Here is a 20,941-nt window from a genome sequence, read left to right on the forward strand (position 1 = left end):
GGCAGCCTCAACTTCCATGTCTACCACAAGCGAAAGAGACATGTTCTGCTGTTAGACCTGATGTATACACCCTACGATCGCTGCTATAGATCCTTACATCTAAAGCAGTCTGCAGATCCGCTCTGAGATACATAAGGGTGAAGACCCGCTTCATCAGCCATATTCACCAGTATCCAGAGCCCAATTGTTTGGTTTCTGCTGACGTCCTCGAGTCTGGTACACGCAATATGATAACCTTACAAACCTGGCTCTTATCCATTGACTTGTGCACACGCCCGAATCCTGTACCACGGGCAACCGATCAGCTCCGAGGTACAAAACTTGAACACGGGTTCACCCACTGCAACCTTTTCCCAGCTAGCTAATTACAAAAGGGATCATAATCACTGTTCAATCTCCGTCCAACATTGCGAGTGAATTCAACTCTGGCGCTTATTTGCCTATTGAGCACGGAAGAACTAATAACCGGGCCATGCTTATTAATGACCTTCCACACCAACCTAAAAGTCCTACTTTCGCATCTTCCAACATCCTCATATTACTTCGGAGTACAGAACATCAGCTGCGAAGCCGAATCAAATACCAGATTTGGCAGGGCACAGATACTGCCAAAGACACAAACCAACAGTTCACCGCTCAAACCCTATCGGAATCTCATGGCCCGATCTTAAAGGTGATGTCGCCATGAAACAGATAGGAAAGGAGATGTATTACAAAGGTGTCAATACCCTGGTACAATACAAAACTGAAGCTGTTATGAAAGCTTGCTGTTAAGAACAGCTTTCGCCCTGGGACACTTCCGAGCTCAACGCCTCCTGCGAGATGCTTCACCAGAGATCACGTGGCTACATGAGATGGATAAACGAACAAGCCCTTCACTGCTGTGACCAAGACGAACCACCCCCTATTCAATGGTCAGCCAATCCGTCTTTTCCACCGAACTGCTGCCAAATCTCCTCGGCGTGGCACTAGTCCTACCTGCTTCTCCCAACAGAACATCGCTTGTCCTCAATAGGATATTGAACATCTGGCTGTATGGCCATCCTCATCCGATTCTACGACTTGGCGAAGAGTCATCACCTTGGTTCGCTACCTACCTGTTAAGCATCAAACAACAGATTCCGGGAAAAATGATCGGGCCCTGCTAGTTCCCTACACGTTCTACATCCGCAGTGATCAATCGCCAACACTGTGTCCGTCTGATGTAAACAACGTTGTTGGTGATGAATTGCGCTAAGCACAGGAATCAAATGTCTGCGTCTGCCCCACATTTTCTATCCCATCATGCAGAAGCTTGATCGCTCCCCCCTGGGACGATTTGATTCACAGATTCATCGCTATCGAGATAAGGGTTACACAGATCACGCTGCCTATACTCCCTGGACTTGTTCTCGAGCCAGAGCAGAACAGGAAAAACATCTCCATCATCCTACTTGTCCTGGTCAGACTAAATTATATCTGACGGGCTGTTACTGTTCCCGAGGAGTTGCCACGACAAAACAACCCACTATGCGCAAAAATGCCTCTTTTTGTGGAGGACTACCTACTAACCCTGCCAATTCACAATGGGCCTACCACCGTCTGGACCGTCCGGATCTTGTGGAACTGATTGATGACTTCCACGATAGGTGGTTCTCATTTCCAAGTGACTAAGGAATATACCGCGACAAAGATATCCTGTATAATATACACTTCCCGGAAGAAGAACAACGGCCCACCATCCCCAGAAATCATTGCCCCGGAATTGGCTATTCAGGGCTGTGGCTGGCTGCAATATCTCAACAAAATCCAACTGAGCAGACCGAGACATTCACAACATCAGGTGTCCGACACCAACGGAACTCCTTGGAATACAACGAGAATGGCTTCTCATCAGTCCCACCACCTAGACATCCTGATTATCTCACTGGATTTATCTATCAGCAGGGAAAGAAACTTGCAACAATCTCCACTCTACGCGCTCTGCACGGTTGAGGAAGCATGCTATACTGGTTAGAATGATGTCTGGATGGATGTTCCGTCCCTTTTCTACTCCACGATCACATATTCAATATGTATATGTGTAAGTGCGCATTTCACAACCCAATGAACAGACTCATCCATCATCCTCCCTATTGACCATGCTCTACGACCTGAACAATCTCAAGGAGGAACATACACGCCGTTGACACGTCTATCTAATCGCCTGACTGTTGAGCACCAACTCACTACATTATATATCAAGAATCCCTTGGACCGGATGGCTGTACCTGCCTACACTGGTTCTTAGATCCAAAGCATGCACAAGATCCTTGATCGTTTTGCTAGCGGGAAGAATTCGACCCGGCTTCTCTACAAAATTAAGGATAGGGAGCATCCAGTGTATCAGCTACGAGATAGTATTTCCTCTAAGGAAGATGACAGGATACCAACTCGAGTCAACTATCTCGCAAGAACATCTGACGGTTTATTCATTTACTTTGCCATGATATCCTGTCTGACACAGAGCACATCTGGACTTGATCGAAAATACATCTCATCTTGACTTGGTTCTGGAAGATGAGTATCGGAAAGACAGGCTCTCCACCAAAAAATAGTGCCTTGGATGATACATGTATATCTACATTACGCATGCTGCAAAATCACTGTCATTCGACACACGAACGTATCCTGAGAGACATAATGGCGAGTTCCAAACAGATACATATGCCATTCTCTATCGATGACTCCCTGACCTTCTTGGTCTAGGCGGGTAGATTTGGAACCACGTCTTCATCATCAGCCTAGTTCTGCATTCACTCTTTCACAAGGAATACAATACCTCCCGTCTGCGTTGGGGGATTCAATCTAGGTTATGCAGACAAGAATGAAGGAAGACGAATGCAGACGAAAGTGGGTCTTCGACCACACGGTCCACCCCTGCTCACTCTATCTGAAATCACATATCACCTAACCTATCCCCCCTCGATATCGACAACATCCCTACCCACAACACACAGACATAGTCAATACTAGGTGACTTGACTTCCTCAGGAAACTCGACCAGTGTTCTCTCTCCTACCCTCTGAGAGGATCTTCCCACCGACCACGCCCCAAGAACAATACCCAAGAAAATCAATCAGCACCACGAATATGACCTCGCGTCCTTATAGCCGCTAGCCACAGCAATATCACTATCAACCACCTGGGTCAAAATAATCCCACTAGCAGAACCCATAATAAGCATGGGATTCGGCATCGTTGGTGGTACAACAACCCCCACTTATTCTTACTCTTACTATTCCTATTCCTATTACTCTCATGACTTGGTGGAGAAGATATGAGAGAGGTGCCGAACTGAGACTGTGTTATTCGCAAGTCATGCCATGTTCTCTCATATTCGATATAATCAATTGTCATGCAGAGAGGCGCGAAATCAGCCTCCAAACACAGCTGATTTCCCCTTCTGCTCCTTTTGTATTGGACTGTCAAAGTGGACTCACTGTCGGAGAAAGAAAAACGGCAGGGTTTTTTGCCTTTTTCGACTTCTGTATTGAACGGTGTCTCTCTCTTGCGCTGGTTCATGAGTTACTACATAAAATGTATGTGGGTTGTTATACATAGATGGAAGGAAGTGAGAAGTGGAGGTGGAATACTCATTTTCTACCTTCAACGGGGGGGTTTGATCGGGTTGAGTATGCGTTAGGGTCGACAATTTATCTGTCTATATCTACCAGTGGTTGTACTTGGTCTATCATATGATATGATATGATACAGTTAACTCTGACTCTATCCTTTCTCAAGGTTAAGGAACACTAGGGCAAGTCAAGTCAGGTCTGGTCTGGCCTTGGCAAAGGGAAAGGAAGGTCGCAGCTCCAAGGCTGCTTTGCCCTTTAGGTCTTGGTTTTATCATTACTGATATCGGGGTTTGGTCTATGTTGTTATTACTTATGGCTTTTGGTTTCCCAGAGGGAGGAAGGGCTAGGATGGGATATTCAGATCGTAGGTCGGGATTAAGTACTACGTTTTTGAATGTTTAACGGGGTTTTCTGGGGTAACGCTTTAGTGGAGCTTAACTTTCTGGCTATACGGGATTGATGATGTCTTTGATTATATGATTTTAGGAATGTGCTTTGCAGCGCCTTGGGCTGGGGGTGGGGGGTTAGTACACTTCGAATAAGAAGGATTCTTAAGAAAGTTGATATAAATGATCTATACCCCATCTACATCATCACAATATAACCATGTATTACTGTATATCATTTAAAATATCCACCGCTGCTTTCTCCCCAATCATATAAGTCGACACAGCCGGAAACGTCCCTGGTATTCTAGGAAAAACTGATCCGTCCACGACCCTCAACCTCCTCACACCTCTCACCCTAAACTTGGAATCTAGAACCGCCATCGGATCATCATCCGCTCCAATCGGGCACGTGCACGACGCATGATGACCCCATGTCATGTCTTTTATATATTTCACTATCTCTTCTTTGGTCTGCACTGCAGCGCCAGGAAGAACCTCATCGATAGGGACGGCTTGTCTAGCGAATGCATCCCGAGCTACCTTCACCGCCTCGTACATGGCCTGCAGGTCCTTTTCGTAGCCCTCTGATCCCGTATCAAAATAGTTGAAGAGAATGTCAGGAACATCAAGCGGGTCATTGGAGCGGAGGGTGACACTCCCCGCGCGATTTCGCGGATGGGATTTGAGCATCGACCAGGTGAACCAATTGTGTTGGGCGGTGACGTTGACGCCGAATCCCGGGAAGTAGCCGCGGAAGTTGATGGGCGCGTCGAAGATGAAGAGGTCGTAGTTGTTGTCCGAGGTGACGTTGCTTTTGTAGAACATGGTTGTTGCGAAGCCGACGGAGGAGTAGATGCCGCGGTCGTGAGTGATGGGGGTGGGGTTCTCCCAACGGGTGAGACATGGGTCGGAGAGCTCGTTGAAGGTGCAACCGGCGAGGGCGGAGAGGTTTTTCGGGGTCTGGCCTACTACGCTGATCTCGTAGTGATCTTGGAGGTTGGTGCCGACGCCCAGCAGGTCGACGAGGACGGGGATGTGGTGGGTGGTCAGTTCGGCGGCCGGGCCGATGCCGCTGAGTTTGAGGAGTTGCGGAGAGTTGTAGACGCCGCCGGAGATGATGACTTCGCGGGAGGCAGTGGCGGTGCCCGGGGTGCCGCGGCGAGAGGGGGAGGAGAGAGGACTGGCGTGGTAGAGGTAGGCGCCGTCGAGGAAGGAGACGCCGGTGGCGATGGGAGGAGAGGAGGTGGTGTCGAAGAGGACGCGGGTGGCGTGGCAGTTGGTGCGGATGGTCAGGGGATAGGTTTGAGTGCCATCTGGGTTGGTGGCCGAGTGGACGGCCAGGAGAAACTCGCGGGCTCCGTTGCGGCGGCCGGATGAGGTCGAGATGGGGATTTGGTAGTAGGCCGGCTGGGAGTCCCGGGTGGCAGAGTCGGTGTTGGCATCCCCGGCCAGCAGAGTGACCAGGTTGATGATGGTGTTGGTTAGGTTCCCCAGAGCAAAGGCGCCGCCGAGGACGAGCGAGAGGAATTGAGGGTCTTGCAGGACGAGGTTGATGGGCGCAGTCTCGATGGACAGCCAGCCGTCGTAGCCATGGCCAGGGATGCCGGGGAGCACATGGCGGTTGTTCTCCAGCTTGATAAAGTACTGGCGCATGTTGTTGGGGGACCACGAGTCATCGCCAGTCAGGTTGGCCAAGTATTCAAAGTCGGAACGGTGTGGGTAGATGGCAACGAGGGCATTGTGGGCAGTGCAGCCCCCCAGCGCATTGGTGCGAGGATACAGGATGCCCTTCATGATGGATCCCGGGGGAGGGTTCACTCCGACGTATTCATCTCCAGTCGGGGTGATGTAGGTGGTCTTGTGGTCGAGGGCTTGTCGAGTGTCGTCGGCGTAGTGGCGCACGAAAAAGTTCCACGCCATCTGCTTGTCTTCGGCTGCGCGCGCCCCATAGCCTGGCACCGTATAATTCAGGTTCAGCCCTTGGTCATCGCCCGCCTCGAGCAGGAGGGTTTGGTGTCCGGCCAGGGCCAGTCGGGCTGCCAGAGGTCCACCTCCAGCCCCAGACCCCACCACGATGTATTCATAGCCGGTGAGGTGGACGGCGGCACTGAGGGTCTCGGTGGCTAGGAGGAGCAGCAGATATAGCATGGTGGGATGAATGGGGAGATCGTGTTCGCTGGTGGCGCCGATGGTTTATACTTCGTCCGAGAAGCGGGTGCTCAGTAGTGTCATGCTTTGATGCGATGAATTGATGACCGGTCGTGCGGGGTGCTGTCAGCGGAGAGAATTGGCTTGCCTGGCTTCACTGTTGTACAGAATGGCGGAAGAAATGGATGTGGGGGAGGGTTACATCCACGGGTCATGGCAGATGCCAGTCATTTGTCGGCAACAGTTCAGATAAAGGAAATATAATGACAAGTCTCACTGCGTAGCAGTCATTATTCGGTTCAATGGGTCAGTATATGCAGTACTTACCTCAGAATATAGTCATGTCGATGCTCCCATCGTGTTTCCATAACTGCCACTCTTCCTCAACATCAAGTCTGCTATACAATCTATACAACGTAGCCATTGGAGACAGAATAAGAGGCTTGAAGCCAACATGCACTAGAATGTGACTAACTGTACTACACCTCCTGATGTCCTCTCCCCTCTCGCTGCAGCCCCCGCAACTCCTCCCCAATCTTCTCCCTATTCCAGCCCTCCTGCAACCCCCGGAGCACCATCTCCTGCTCACTCTCCGGCGCCATTCCACTCGGTGCTGGCGGTCTTCGATCCAGGTTCGATGGAAACGGATACCCATCTGCCACCGCAGCCACCCACGCCTCCAACTCGGCACTCAGCCCATCCCTCTGATATATCTCGCGCACCTCGTCCCAGCACTTCTCCACCACCGGCACCGCATCAATATGCTCCATCGTCTTGCCCAGAGCACACCCAATCTGCAACAGATTGGCCTTGCGCTGAAAGTCCGTGCTCTCATCCATGCCATTCGCCCCCGCCGCATGAAACACAGCCGGATTGAAGAACACCCCATCCCCCAACTCTAACGGCAACGCCACATACTGCTCCTTGAAAAACGCCCGGAACTCATCCCGTCGCCACGCCAGATACCCCGGCTCATACGTCTGGCTGAATGGCAAGAATCGCGTCGGGCCACTCTCCACCGGCATGTCGCTGTGCGCCACGGCCCCCTGCAGCGTCAGGTACTGACTGGCCAATTGAATACTCCGTGGGAAGGCCGCGCAGCGGTCCAGCTCCTGAAATCCGAGGTGGTAGTCGCGGTGGCTCTCTTGGGCGGCACCGCCGGGCTTGACAATGTTGACTTGGGCGGTGACGCGGTAGGCCGGGCCCAGCCAGCTTTCACTGACGGTACGGAGCCACGGGTTGCTATAGTAATGAATGAAGGAGGAGGAATCAACAAAGGCGTGCTTGCTGAAAGAGTTCCAGATGCGGTCGTTTTTGCCGCTGGCAGCAAAGTGGTCACCCTTGGGCCCCAGAAGGGATTGGCGTTCTTTGTCGATAATGTGTTGAAAAGCCGTGTTGGTGGCGGCCAGCGTGTCGGCGTACCGGGAGGGATGGTACATGCCTTTCAGCACGAAGATGCCCGGACCGGATTCAAGGATGTGGTGCCATTCCGATTGAAGGGCGGGGGTGGTCTCAAGGTTGAGAGGGTCAAACGTGGTGGCATCATAGATGGGAATGTTCTTCTCCACCGTGGCAGCCAACGGGTAGCTGCCTGGGTTGGTGGTCTGCGAGCAGACTCTCTTGAAGTCATCCACATGGATCGAGTCGATGTGAAAGAGCCGGTTATACATGGCAGAGTTGTGACCGTTGGATCCCATAGTGAATGTCAGACAGGTTGTCGGTGATGAAGACGAACTGGGATGAAGTCAGTAGAAATGCTTTGCACGGAGATGCAATCCCGGATCTGGTCCCACATTGAATTCCGGGCCAGGCAACACCAGTTGAATTGAGATGAGATGAGGTCACAGGGGAAGTCCATATGCTGGATTGGAGGGAGCTAGATATGGAGAGGAGGCAGAACTGGATGGAGAAGCGCCCCTCAGCACGGGGAAATGACCTCAACCCCATCGGAATTCAATTCCCGAGGCGCCAAGGGTAGCACAGGAGACACTAGAAACAGACACGACACAGACACAGACACAGATACAGATACATAACACAACCATGAGGGTATCCATTCTTATGCAGTGCGCCCTCTAGAACGGACGGTGTATATGCATTGTCCATCCCGCGCCTCCTTCTCCATGCTAGTATTACAAATATACACAAATGCAATCACCAACCGTCCTGTCGTTTACTCCATGGTCCCCGGCGGGCCCCAGAAATGTTCGAGCCATGACAGCGCAATGCAGATGAAGGAAACAAACACGTAATGAGAAGAGAGTTACGGGGAAAAAAAAAGAAAGAGAAAAAACACAGACAGATACGGCACGCCCGCCGTCTCTGACCAACCATGTTATATTCAAAGATCCCAGCCTGCGCACAATTCTATGATGACCCGAATTTTCACCCGAAAACAAATTAAAAGCAAATGCGGCATCGCTCCGCTTCGAAATGCGCGCTCTTATGCATTCATCATCACGACCCCCACGTCGGGGTTAAGGGCCGTCTCGGTCGCCAGCTCCTCCGTTTCGTTCGACTCCCGCAAGATCAGCTGGTTCTCCGACAGTGTCTCCACCAACGAGCTCGGGCGTCCAGCAACGGTGAACAGGACTTTCAGCAGCACACTTTGGCTCTGCGCCCCGTTCGGCATCAGCACCGTCTGGTGGTGGGTGTGCGTTAGGAGGATCCGGACCAGCGAGCGAATCTGCTGATCGGTCGACGCGTCCTGGATGATATCCAGCCCATGGATCACACAGACCAGCAGCGGCGGGGCAAAGTGGAGCAGTATATCAATCAGCGAGAGCACCTCCTTCCACGAGGTGAGGGTGCCATTTAGTGGTTTGAACCGCTCCGCACTCAGATTGCACCCGGCATGGCTTTCGACGACCGGAGGCAGATATTCTATTAACTGTCGAATCAAACTGTAGGCAAGGGCGATCAGGTGTTGCTCGAAGGTTAGCTCGCTCTCTCCGTCGGTGGACCGGTTGCAGAAATGGGAGATGACAGGCAACCGAGCCTTTCGTGCAAAACTGGCGTAGCAGGTCGAGACCAGTAGGACCGGGCTGGGGTAGACCGTCGATGGGGGCCCACCCACGGCGAGCACCTGCGAGTGCGCATCCGTTGCCCATTGGTTCAAGGAGGTCATGACATTTTCTTCGGCAATCACCGGGACATCGGGGTCTAGATCGGGGGTCTGGTCGTCGGAATCAAAGAAGTCTTCGAGATGACGGGACGCCAGCTGCAGCTCCATGCGTGTGTACTTGTGCTTGTGTCCCTCTCCAATCAGGTTGAACCTGTCTGTGTCTTGTAATGCATGCACGGTCAGCTCCTCAAGCAGTTCGGGCCACGTGAACCTGGCGTCCCTACCTAAGTCCTGTGAAGCTGTCGTGGTCAAACAGGCAATGCCGCTGTTTTGTTTGCTCACGGACTGTAGCTGCAGACTGACAGTGTCTAGCAGTTGCGTCAGGAGAAGGTCTCGTTCCTTGAGCAACCGCTTGCGCTCCGCCGCATCTTGATGGATTTCCCAGAGCAACTGACGCGTCAGGGCATTCTGTGCCGCCAACCGACGGTCCATTTTCTGAAGACCCACTTGGCCCAATCGAGCTTGCTCAAAACTCTGGAGATAGTGATCACTGTTCATATCACACAAGCTATCACAGTCGCCATCATCCAGGTCCATGTTATCACTCAAGCTATACATCATGTCTTTCGCGCTGCGTCGGATATGACACACGAGGCTTTGGAAATCGCGGTACAGGTCGTGTTTGGGGCTCTGGAGCAGTCGACAGATGGACTTGCGCACATACCAGTCCATCAACTCTCCGAGGAAGAAAAACAGTAGCGCGTAGAAGCGTGCAATGGTGTTGATTGAGTCTTTCGAGAGAGGTATTCTGTCGCCCCGTGCTGGTGGACCAATGGACCGGTTGATCTGAACCAGTGCTTGTACCAATCCTTCCATGATTCTCGGATAACCGGCGGACGCCTGGAGCCCACGGTTCAGCATCACAATGGCAGAGACATGACACCCGGCTTACCTTCAGAAGGGACTGCAGCACGCTGTAAAAGATGGAACCGTACAATTCGTTTTTGGGGAGGGCGGTCAATAACCCCACGTGTGAGCCCAGGGTGGAACGAAACTCGTCACAGCATTCCCGCAGCACTCGCAGTCCCGACGTGGATGTCCAGACCGGCTCGATGCGGCTCACGACCTCTAAGACATCGTCGGGACCTTGTAGGCGTTCGTGAAAGCAGACGTGATCGTCTGGGGGGAGGTGATCCTGGAAGCGTTTCCATGACTGGACCAATTCGTTATATTCGATATCAAGGGTGGCGATCACCGGGTTGCTGTCGGACGGTCAGTTGGTGTTGGACCCGTGCTCTCTGGCTATACCGGAAGCGTATTAAAGCACGGACTATGCCATGATGGCGCCTGTGTAGATCATCCGAGGGGACAAGGTTGAGGGGAAAGTCAAACGGCGATAGACACCGCACCAAACTCAAAAGCCACGGGAGAGAGAAAGTAAGGGAGACTGAACGTACGTGGAAAGATGTCTCTTGTCGAAACGCTTTTTCCAAAGATTAGGGAGTTCGGCCAGTAAAGGGCCGGCCGGGATGGCGACGGACTGAGGGGACATGATGCCGGAGCACGCGGGGGCTGCTGCTAACGGACGGCAAGGCAGGACGAGCGCGGTCTCGTCGACAGGGCCGACGGGTGCATGTCAGGGGCGGACGGCGGCGAGGGAGAGAAAGGGAGGCTAAGGCAGTGTCGGATCGACCATCTAGCGCGAGGGGGATGGAAGAAGACGAGGATTGGAGCGGAAGTTGAAGGTGGAATTGTAGGCAGTTGTAGATGATGGTCGTTAGGTAGTGGAGGTAGTGGAGATCGTGAGGGAGATTGAAATTGAGGATGGATGGGAATCAAAAATGGGAGGAAGTGGAATTGGGATTGAAATTGGATCTATGGTGGTTGTGGTGGTTCTGGGGGAATGAATGGGGGGGGGGGGGGCGGTGGGTGGGCTGGTTCGTTCCTGGTCGCCTCGTCGGGGCCTCAGGTCTCCTGGCGTGGGTTTGTTTGTTTGATCGATTAAAGCCTCGTGGAGCACATCTTGATCGCTTTGGAATTGGCGGGTGGTCCCGCTCGGAAAAGGGGGGCGTTGGGTCTGTCTGGGGTTGGAAGGAGGAGAAGAAGGGGAAAAGAAAGGATGGAGAGCAACGGCAAGACTGGGGAGGAAACGGGACAAGAAAGAGAGAGGAAGACACACACACACAGTGGAGAGAGGTCAGACCGAGAGAGTCTGGAGACTGGGGAGAGAGAGACTGAAAGAGAGGGAGAGGGGGGGGGGGGGTGGGTAGACACAAGAGAAAAACATCCATCCCCAGAGGGAAAAGGGAAAAAGTACTACGACACACACCATGTCATGTCAGTGCAGAACGGACTGCTCTTTTCTTCCCTGTATCTTTTCGATTTTCCCTTCTTTTTTTTTATTAACGTTAATTGTCTTTTTAAATTCTAATCCTTATTCTTATTTCTATTTCCATTTATTTTTAATTCTTTTTCTCTCTCGGTGTGGAGGATGGGAAAGGAAAGTCAGTCAGGCTCCGGCCGAGCTGGGGTGATTTTATTTATCAGAAAATGCTCGCATTTTGAATTTCCAGGATTTGAAATTCAGAGGCACCGGAAATATCAATCCCTTTAAGCTTCTTTCTGGCTGAATCGGGTGGTCATCATCCATGTCTGTGTGTTAATCCTCCCTGGCTTATAACAGGCCCCTATCCGTTTAGTATCTATGTTAATTGTTTTATGTCCCTCCTTATTTTTCCCTCGTTCGATCCTCCCACAGACTCCGAGTGAACATCTGACCAGGTTCCCCGATCCATACGACTGACTGTTCAGTTAGTTCATTTCAATTCGATGGGAGCCTCGGCCTGGGCCGGTCAGACTTCTGACCAGAACTCAGCAGTGCCCTTTCTCCCCCTCCCTTAGCAACTTAGCAGGGAAGCTGGCGCGCCTCCCTGGCCCGCACCGACCAATGAGCGCGCGGGTCGCCCCGGGCCCCAGCGGTCGAGGCCTCGAATGGAAGCGGGGATGGGACGCGGGATAACTCTTCCAGACCCTCGCCGCTGCTAATTTTGGTCCGGCCTGACATGGCCCTTCCCTGTCCTTTTGCTCGTCCACTGGGGGGTGGAGTTGGCAGGGTAGGATTATCCGCAGCTAAGACCCGGAGCTGGCCTTCCTTTCCTACGTAAGTACTACCTACTCTGTTTCGACTCTCCTCTCGAGTAGTATGGACTACCTACTACAGTGGGTATAGCGGAGGTTTTATGGATTCGGGAGGCATGCAACTGGAGGGAGCTTGGACTCGCCTGGCCGATCGGGTGAATGATCATGAGCAAACATTGCCCCCTCCCCCCTCCCCCCTCCTTTTCCGTGTTAATTGATGATGTTAATTCCCCATGGAAAAATAATAATTAAAAAATTAATTAATGGAATCTCTGTCTGTTAATATTTTTCCCACCGCCAATCTTGGGTGTCTCCTATTTTCCTTCCGGTTTTCTTCATCGTTCCAGAGATCCCCCCCCATCTGACACGGTCACCAGCCATGGCGACAGCCATCCCAACGAACAAAGCCGATTTTGATCTTGGTCGGATCCTCGCTTTGTCCCTCGTCCATCATCCCACCCTCCATCCGAGGGTCGGATGAGGCGACACCCAAGCCTCCCTGCCAATCATTGCCTCCACCCACTTCGTCCGCTTGGCTTCCAAGAGATACGAGCCTGTCATGCCGGGCAGTCTTTGCGGTACCTGATGTACGTGGCTCCTCCATCGCAACGGCACATCCACCCAACATGGCCCAGCATGGCCCCCCTTCGCGACGGGTGCAGCTGCCCCCAACGGAGATTGGTGGCAGCACGTTCCGTCAACAGGAACTCCTTCCCAGCAGCTCGGATCGCGCCTATGTACCTACTAGGCAAATAGTCTTTGCCGTGCCGTAGATACCGACGGAGCTGGGCTACTGCTGGCGACGGTCGGCGAAGATTAGTCCATCCCGGTAGGCGCCCATGCTTATCCACCGGATGGCCAAGGATCATGAGAAGGGAGAGGCATAAGAATCAGGATAGATAAGAGGGAAGAAGGAAGGATTGGGAGGGACACACGGACCAAGTGTTGCTGTCACGGGCCCACGGACAGGTCTCGACCGATCCACCCGCCAATGGTCGCCAGTGCAGAACGCCTTCGTCGCCCGGGGGGCATGGCGGCCTTAGTCGGTTGTATCCAGACAGTCCCTGGGAGTGGTGGAACTTGGCAGTGGCAGTTATGGCCGGCGCTTCAGTAGCACTGGGGAATAATCCTCGCCGCGAGCCCCTAATAATACCGGGACGATATAGACGGCGCGTGGCGGGGATGGAATTTGACCCTCGCCTTGGTGCAGGGTGCTACGGTGCCTCCTCGCATATCGTCGCCAAAGTACCCAGTACGACCCCCGATCGAAGGGCGACGAGGGATGGCATGGTGGTACAGTGCGTCTGGGTGATGCGGCACGACAGACCGGACCTTCAGCTAGCCATGTCTGATTGGAACTTTCCCCTGAGCATCTCAGACCTGTCACTTGTTCTCCATGCAGGGTGTCTTCTGGGACGGGACGAAGGAGTCGGCAGTGGATGACGGACGGATGGGAGGTCAATCAGTAGTAGTAGCTTTGGCACGAAGAATTAAAAGAGACCCCGAGAAAGATCTTCAGGTGCTCCCCTTTCAGATCCGGCTGGAGTCAAATATGAATTGCATTATGGTTGTGCTTTGTTCAGCCTGGATGGGGTCAGGGTGAGTCCGTCTACACCTAAAACGGCACGATCAACACGCGACCGTAGGGACTCTAGGGGAGGGGGAATGCAAATGACAGGTCAGAGTCACATCGACAGGGTGCGTCGCCTCGCCGATCGTCCAGCGAGCCACATTGTCAATATTCCCCCAGACTCAAGAAGTGTTAAAGCTTAGTGTCTCCCGGTCGACATGGGGGTAGATAGTAAAGACTGGTATCGAGGTGACACCTGTCACACGGGGGTCGTAGCCCCCACGGAAATTGATGAGCTAGAACACGGCAGACATTGCAGAGCACTCTTTAGTTAGAGGGAGTCAGTGGGATAATGGTTTATGGTATATACCGGTCGGAGGAATGTTGTTGTTGAGCCTGGCAAGATGGACGATCCGATCGGCCCAATCCCTAGCTTCTTTGGGGATGGGATGCGGATGACTTAGCTGGGCCCTAACCCTAGCCCCCGAAAAGGAAATCCCTGCATGAGGATGAATAAAATTTGTGATGCCTTTATGCAGATCATAACCAGTGGCCCGCCATCCGGCATGATCCCATCCATGATCCGTCCTCCATCTGGATCTGGGATCTGGCACTCACCGTCTCCATCTCAGCCCGTCGGACACACGGACATGATAAGAAGGGACTCCGGCATCGGAGTCCGATGGAGCAATCTATCTACGCCCTTCCCCATCTCCACCAATCCACAGGCAGGCGGAGAATCACCGGCGAAGGCGATGGAATGGAAACCTCGTCGACCTTCCGCTTTGGAGCAGCACGGCAAGAAATCCGGGCGGGCGTGTTAGTCAGCTCGACGGACTTACCTTGTCTTTGTCGTCGTATTGCTCAGCTGGCAGACGGGGAACCACGTTGGAGAATACGGGGTGAGATGAGCAAAAAGCAATCAATTCGCATCCCGCGAGGCCCATGCGGCGACTCAGCAGCCAGACCAGAGCATCTTTATAGCGCGGTGGGTTGGAGGGCGCAGTCAGGATGCAAACAAGGTTCGATGGATGATGCAATGTGAGCGGTGTCTGGCTGCCTCTTCGGGATTTGATTTTGATTATGATGCTGATACTGATACTGATTCTGTTGCCGTGTTATTGTTGTTGGTATTGTTGGTATTGATTGAGTGGCGGTTAATCAATCAATCAATGGCAAGTCGACCCGTCTACGGTTGCCCGATGGACGATAACTACCTACTGAAAAAATGGGACAAGCAAAAAGGATCGGCGGGTGCCCAGGATCCCCCGCACTCGGCCCAGTTGCACCTTCACCCTTCATTCAAAGGTCTGCACCCGCTGATTTGCATTGCCATTGGGTTCCAATTCACCCCCTCCAAAAATGTAGACGGACCAAGACGATCGGGTCACGATGAATCTTATCAAAAATATGATGAAACCAGATGGATCGGGGAGATGCCACCTGGCTTATCTCTTCAATCTTGATATCGGATGCTGTCAGCTTGTGCTGGCCGTCCCACTTTCCACCAGCGTCTGAATCATCTCAAATCAACCCGCAAGCATCGTCGCCCCGTCCACGGTCCGGCGTATCTGCACGCAATCAGACCGAGGCGCTGCGATGATTAATCCATCCACCCCACCGGCATCGCTCCGGCGATCCATGGAACTTTGGTTGTTGCTACTTGCTGCTGCTGTCCGGCTCACTGCTCGACTGCCTCGTATTCGCCTGATTCCTCCCTTCCTGGTCGGTTGATTGAGGCATTGCTGGTCGATTCTCACCACCACCAACAACAACAACACCAACACCAACCGGGACATAAGAATAGTAACTGGGCTGATCACCGTGGCAGTTGGCATTGGCATGATTATTGTTATTATTTCATCCGTCGCTTCCCTTGCCGGATCGCCCGGCAGCAGCGTATTGCCAGCCATCCGCCCATTTCCAGCCCCTGCTATTCCCATTGCAGCCCGGGTGTCGCTGAGGAAGTGAGCATCCGATCCACCCTCGACGAGTCCCAGTGCCTCCACCACCCCCATTCCCGCCTCATCTCTGCCCTTCTCCCATTGTTTCCGGCTTCCACGCCTTCTCGGACTTCCAATCGCCGGTCGCCGTGCCTGTGACAAGGCAGCTTTCTTTATCCTACGGTCGCTCCAATCCTGTGGTAGCCGCCGGGGATCGCCCGGTCCTGCACGGAAGTGATATCACTCTCCCACGCTGACTGGTAGCTGCTTGCCTGTTCGTTCCCTCTGGCGTTTGAACCGGCCAGTTTCCTGATCCTGAGCCGATCCCTCGTCCGTGGCTCATGATCTTCGTCCATCCCCCATATCCTCCGCCGTCTCCGTAGGCCTCGTCACTGTGGGGAAGTCCATCCGGCGTCCAGCATCATCAACTGGGCGACTCGCCGATGGGTCCTCCCCGTTTCCATGCTTCTGCTTCCTACCTTTCTCCCTTCTTCTTCCTCTCCTCTGCCACCTGTGTCCTCCCCTCCATCGCTACCTTCCTTCTGCTCGCCCTCTCGCCCCTCGCTTCTGCAGTAACTACCGCGGGCTGGACCGTGCGGCCGTCCAATAACTCGGCGGATCTGTCGTGGACTGGTGGTCTCCGGTTCTTGCTGAACAGCACCCAGGTACAATTTCCCGCCTCTGACCGGCTGGCTCCTTTGACCGAGGACCTGGTTGATCTCAATCAGGCCGAACTTGCGGTTAGTCAGCCCTGTCGAGGCCCCGCTCGACGCCGAAGCTGATCGATATAGCAATACCTGGTGACCGGTAGCCTGGTAGATGTGGACGCCACCAACTCCCTTTCGCTGAACAGTAAGGAAATCGCCGTGATCAGCTGCGACCCGTCTGCGTATCCTGGGAATTTAGATGCGAGTGCGACCCTGGGCAACGTCCTCACCGCACAGCAACAGGCAGTGGCCGTGATCTTGTACAGTGGAACGTCGCTGCTCTGCAATTATACCACGGATGAGCCCTCCGCCAACCGTTATATCAACGTCTTTACCCTGCTGAATCCGACCTTTGATCGCCGAGTCCAGACCCAACTCAGTGCGCCGGGCAACGGATCGACCACAATCGCCTCCAATATGTCGTACATCGGGCCCACCCAGAGTACCTCGGATACGTCCAATACGGGCGATAGCCCGAACACTGGTATGCTCCCTCTTCGAGGCTCACGGGGTTTGACTAACCCTCGACAGCGATGATCATTTTGTACAGCATCACGGGCATTATCACCGCGCTGTTCTTGGCCATCATCATCACAGGTGCGGTGCGTGCCCACCGGCATCCGGAGCGGTATGGGCCGCGATATACGGCGGGACGACCGCGACAAAGTCGAGCGCGAGGGATAGCGCGCGCCATGTTAGATACGATCCCGATCGTCAAATTCGGGGACACACACGAGGGGAAGCCGGATGGCGCCAAGGGGGATGTGGAAATGGGCGCGGGGGAGGCGCCGCCCACCGAGGTGACGGAGGATCGCGACGCCACGGCGGCGGCGGCGGACGTCACTTCCCCCCAGCCACCACCCGAAGCACCGCTCACGACGGATTCCACCGCGGAGAAGCGAACCGATGCCCCCGAGGCCGAGACGACAACGGACCACCCGAACTTTGCGTGTCCTATTTGCACGGACGACTTTGTCAAGGGCCAGGATCTGCGCGTGCTGCCCTGCAACCATCAATTTCATCCGGAGTGCATCGACCCTTGGTTGGTGAATGTGTCGGGCACATGTCCGCTTTGGTAGGTCGTCTTCTGATTTCTTCCACTACCCCTACTAACCGATTGCAGCCGGATCGATCTCAACCCCCCACAGCAAGAAGGCGAAGAGGAGCACGACCTGGGCGAGGGCCACCCGGAGATGACGCCGGAGGGACCAGCCGAGCCAAGTGCGGAGAGTGGACACCCTCGTCACCGGCGCCTCAGCAACTACCTGCACGGCACGCTGAATGCGCGGCGTATGCGGGATGCCAGCGTGGAGGAACGACTGGCGGCGCTGCGGAGCGTGCGGGAAGAAGCCAGCCGGGAGGAAGCGACCGACGAAGCGGACGAGCGACTCCGCCGTCGCAGTCGACTGACGACGCGACTGCGCGAGCGGTTCCGGGTGCGTACGCGGGCCCATGGGGACGAGGCGGAAGCGTCAACGTCCGCCGCTCCGTCGGCATGAGGTCATTTCTCTTCTCTATATATTCTTCTTCTTCTTCCGATCTACGTGCATGCGTGGGTACTGTGCTATATTGAACGATGGGTATATATGACGATATGCATTGCCAGACTGGGCGCCGGCGGAGTGGACAGTCCCCTCCTGCTTTGCTTGGGATTATGATTGATGTGATTTTACGATGGGATGTTGATAGGCGAACTGGCGTTAGATGCGATGGGGGAAAATGCACACTTGTATATAGTATGTTTATTGCATGAAGTGATCTGACTATAGACGGACAACAAGAAGTGCAAGTATAGATAGACAGACAGACAGCCCGTCCAGACTCCAAGCAGATGACGGGATCCACCTCGGAATGACTCGCAGCATCCCCGACAGCTGAGACTAGCGGATTCCGGGTTCCGGCGAGCTTCGCACGAGATTCCGAGGACCCCGTGGGGTAGATCATGTAGCAGGGAGGACATGGCCTTGCGGTGATTACTTTTCCCGTCACCTTGGTTCAGGATCTTGACAGGTGCAGGATGCAGCACATTATCTGTCAATAGACCATGGTCCAGTCAATAGAACGAGTAACGCATTGTCCATTGTTCTCTCTCGGGCGGCGGGTTGAACGCGGCTGGCATCGGCGATGAGTAACCGGCGAGCTTGATTGGCGCCGCCGAGCCATGGCTTACCCATCTCGGCACAGCATTCATAACTCAGAGGAACTAGATAATAGCCTGGTATAGCGACCTGCAATGAGGGATATATGTGCCGTCTCTGCATCTCCGACTCTCTAGCGCCTGGGTGCATGCCCACCTATCATATGATGTCAGGCCAGACCGGGGCTCTCCTCTTGAGTCTCCGCATGGGGTCAGCCAGCATCCAGACCGGACCAAATCTCTAGCCATAGTAGCAGCATGGTCGTGATCGCTCAACTTGAAACCGAAATTGACAGACAGGAATTGACCTGAGGAATTCCACGTAGCTTTCTTCATGTGAATGTCGTCATCCGAGGGGTCATCGGGCCAGCAGCATCCTCGGCTCGCAGTGGACGCGCCGAGCAGTCACCACAATAAATAGAGGGCCAGACGCATGCCGTTGCATGTACTCCGTACTCCGTTCTCCGAAGCTATCAGCGTCTGTTGTTGCAGCCAGCCGGTTTTGCTCAGCCCATCCGGGATTTATCTGTTTCGGTCTTTTGTGCCCCCCTCCGGTGAACGCAAGCAGCAACGAGAGGTGGTGTGACCGGTTGGTTGGTTGGCTTTGCTCTCTGCCTACATACATCATGTCGCCCCCGTCTCCACCCCAGCATTCTTCTTCTTCTTCTCCTCCTCCTTCTTCCTCCATCTCACTTTCATCCGTTGCATCTACTGCTCAATCCCGTCTCGCCTCCCTGACTTCTCACATCATGGGTTCCGCCAGCCCGTCTGTCTTTTCCACGGCCATTGTGCCCGCCGCGCCAGAGGATCCTCTTTTTGGTCTGGCGACAGCTTATCGTCAGGATCCGTCCGACAAGAAGGTTGATTTGGTTATTGGAGCTTATCGCGATGACAATGCCAAACCGTGGATTCTGCCGGTTGTCAAGAAGGTATCTTCCCACCCAATATCCTCATCTTCGAATCTCACTCAGCTACATCTCATCTCACCTAACACAAATCACAGGCTGACGAGCTTGTCCGCAACGACCCCGCCCTGAACCATGAATACCTCCCCATCAAGGGATTGGCCGATTACACCAGTGCCGCGCAGAAACTGATGATCGGGGCTGACAGCCCTGCCATTCGCGAGAACCGCGTAAGCCCCTCCATCCCCCTCATTCCCCTCTCCCCTCCACCCCCAATCCCACCCCAACCCCAAACCCAACTCCAACTCTAACGCAACCCGGAAAAAAGGTCTGCACCTTCCAAACCATCTCCGGCACCGGCGCCGTGCACCTAGGCGCCCTCTTCCTCAGCAAATTCCACCCCGCGTCCCCCAAACCAACAACCTACCTCTCCAACCCCACCTGGGCCAACCACCACCAAATCTTCACCAACGTCAACCTCCCCATAACCACCTACCCTTATTTCTCCCCCAGCACCAAAGGCCTCGACTTCCCGGGCCTCACCAACGCCCTCAGCTCCGCCCCAACCGGCTCCATAATCCTCCTGCACGTCTGCGCCCACAACCCCACCGGCGTCGACCTCACCCAGTCACAATGGAAAGAAGTCGCCTCTATCATGCGCACCCGCAACCTCTTCCCCTTCTTCGACTGCGCATACCAGGGTTTCGCCTCGGGCGATCTCGCCCGTGATGCCTGGGCGGTCCGGTACTTCATCGAAGAGGGCTTCGAGCTCTGCATTGCGCAATCCTTCGCCAAGAACTTCGGGTTATATGGTCAGCGGACGGGCGCATTTCATTTCGTGTCTGCGCCTGGGGCGGAAGCTGTGGAGGCGAATAAGAACGTGGCGAGCCAGTTGGCGATCTTGCAACGGAGTGAGATTTCGAATCCCCCCGCGTATGGCGCGAGGATTGCCAGTCGGGTGTTGAATGACGAGGGGTTGTTTGCGGAGTGGGAGGAGGACTTGAAGACTATGAGTGGGCGCATTGTGGAGATGAGGAAGGGACTTAGGGAGAGACTGGAGAAGAGGGGGACGCCCGGGAAGTGGGAACATATCACCGAGCAGATTGGGATGTTTAGTTTTACGGGGTTGACGGAGAAGCAGGTTGGTGTGTTGAGGGAGAAGTGGCATGTTTATATGGTGAGATGTCCTTCCATTCATCTTGGTGTTGATGTTGATGCTGACTATATCGATAGACGAAGAATGGCCGTATCTCAATGGCCGGGTTGAACACACATAACCTGGACTACTTTGCTGAGGCGGTGGATAGTGTGGTGAGGGAGACTTCATAGATGATATGATGTGAT

The 20,941-nt window shown here is 53.9% G+C and overlaps 7 protein-coding genes across 7 annotated transcripts; 2 read left to right on the forward strand and 5 right to left on the reverse strand.

Moving 5' to 3' along the window:
* Positions 1-3,875: 3,875 nt before the first annotated feature.
* On the reverse strand, positions 3,876-6,372 carry BO94DRAFT_228441 (GMC family oxidoreductase). Its single transcript, XM_025606287.1, has one exon. It carries the CDS (start codon positions 6,131-6,133, stop codon positions 4,208-4,210), a length of 1,926 nt encoding a protein of 641 aa, XP_025463721.1. The 5' UTR covers positions 6,134-6,372; the 3' UTR covers positions 3,876-4,207.
* BO94DRAFT_228515 (phytanoyl-CoA dioxygenase family protein) lies at positions 6,348-8,203 on the reverse strand. Its single transcript, XM_025606288.1, has 2 exons — positions 6,461-8,203; positions 6,348-6,409 (listed from the first exon to the last, which is right to left on the reverse strand). The coding sequence occupies exon 1, from the start codon at positions 7,828-7,830 to the stop codon at positions 6,613-6,615; it is 1,218 nt and encodes a 405-aa protein (XP_025463722.1). The 5' UTR covers positions 7,831-8,203; the 3' UTR covers positions 6,348-6,409; positions 6,461-6,612.
* Positions 8,204-8,576: 373 nt separating this feature from the next.
* On the reverse strand, positions 8,577-10,749 carry BO94DRAFT_559678 (uncharacterized protein; the record flags this gene model as incomplete). The annotated part of the gene is made up of 3 exons (XM_025614089.1): positions 8,577-10,097; positions 10,150-10,459; positions 10,655-10,749. 3 exons carry the CDS (start codon positions 10,747-10,749, stop codon positions 8,577-8,579), a joined length of 1,926 nt encoding a protein of 641 aa, XP_025463723.1.
* Positions 10,750-11,944: 1,195 nt separating this feature from the next.
* On the reverse strand, positions 11,945-12,384 carry BO94DRAFT_538689 (uncharacterized protein). Its single transcript, XM_025612538.1, has one exon. The coding sequence runs from the start codon at positions 12,259-12,261 to the stop codon at positions 12,103-12,105; it is 159 nt and encodes a 52-aa protein (XP_025463724.1). The 5' UTR covers positions 12,262-12,384; the 3' UTR covers positions 11,945-12,102.
* Positions 12,385-15,402: 3,018 nt separating this feature from the next.
* On the reverse strand, positions 15,403-16,107 carry BO94DRAFT_228732 (uncharacterized protein). Its single transcript, XM_025606289.1, has one exon. It carries the CDS (start codon positions 15,921-15,923, stop codon positions 15,435-15,437), a length of 489 nt encoding a protein of 162 aa, XP_025463725.1. The 5' UTR covers positions 15,924-16,107; the 3' UTR covers positions 15,403-15,434.
* A 979-nt stretch (positions 16,108-17,086) lies between these two features.
* On the forward strand, positions 17,087-18,272 carry BO94DRAFT_538691 (RING-H2 finger protein; the record flags this gene model as incomplete). Its single annotated transcript, XM_025612539.1, has 2 exons — positions 17,087-17,630; positions 17,679-18,272. Coding segments are annotated over 2 exons (920 nt in total), but the record flags the coding sequence as incomplete, so codon positions are not given.
* Positions 18,273-19,441: 1,169 nt separating this feature from the next.
* Positions 19,442-20,926, forward strand: BO94DRAFT_474504 (aspartate aminotransferase; the record flags this gene model as incomplete). The annotated part of the gene is made up of 4 exons (XM_025608516.1): positions 19,442-19,621; positions 19,696-19,827; positions 19,926-20,774; positions 20,831-20,926. 4 exons carry the CDS (start codon positions 19,442-19,444, stop codon positions 20,924-20,926), a joined length of 1,257 nt encoding a protein of 418 aa, XP_025463727.1.
* Between the last annotated feature and the right edge of the window lie 15 nt (positions 20,927-20,941).

Source organism: Aspergillus sclerotioniger (genome assembly GCF_003184525.1).
Source record: "Aspergillus sclerotioniger CBS 115572 chromosome Unknown BO94scaffold_30, whole genome shotgun sequence".
NCBI lineage: Eukaryota > Fungi > Ascomycota > Eurotiomycetes > Eurotiales > Aspergillaceae > Aspergillus > Aspergillus sclerotioniger.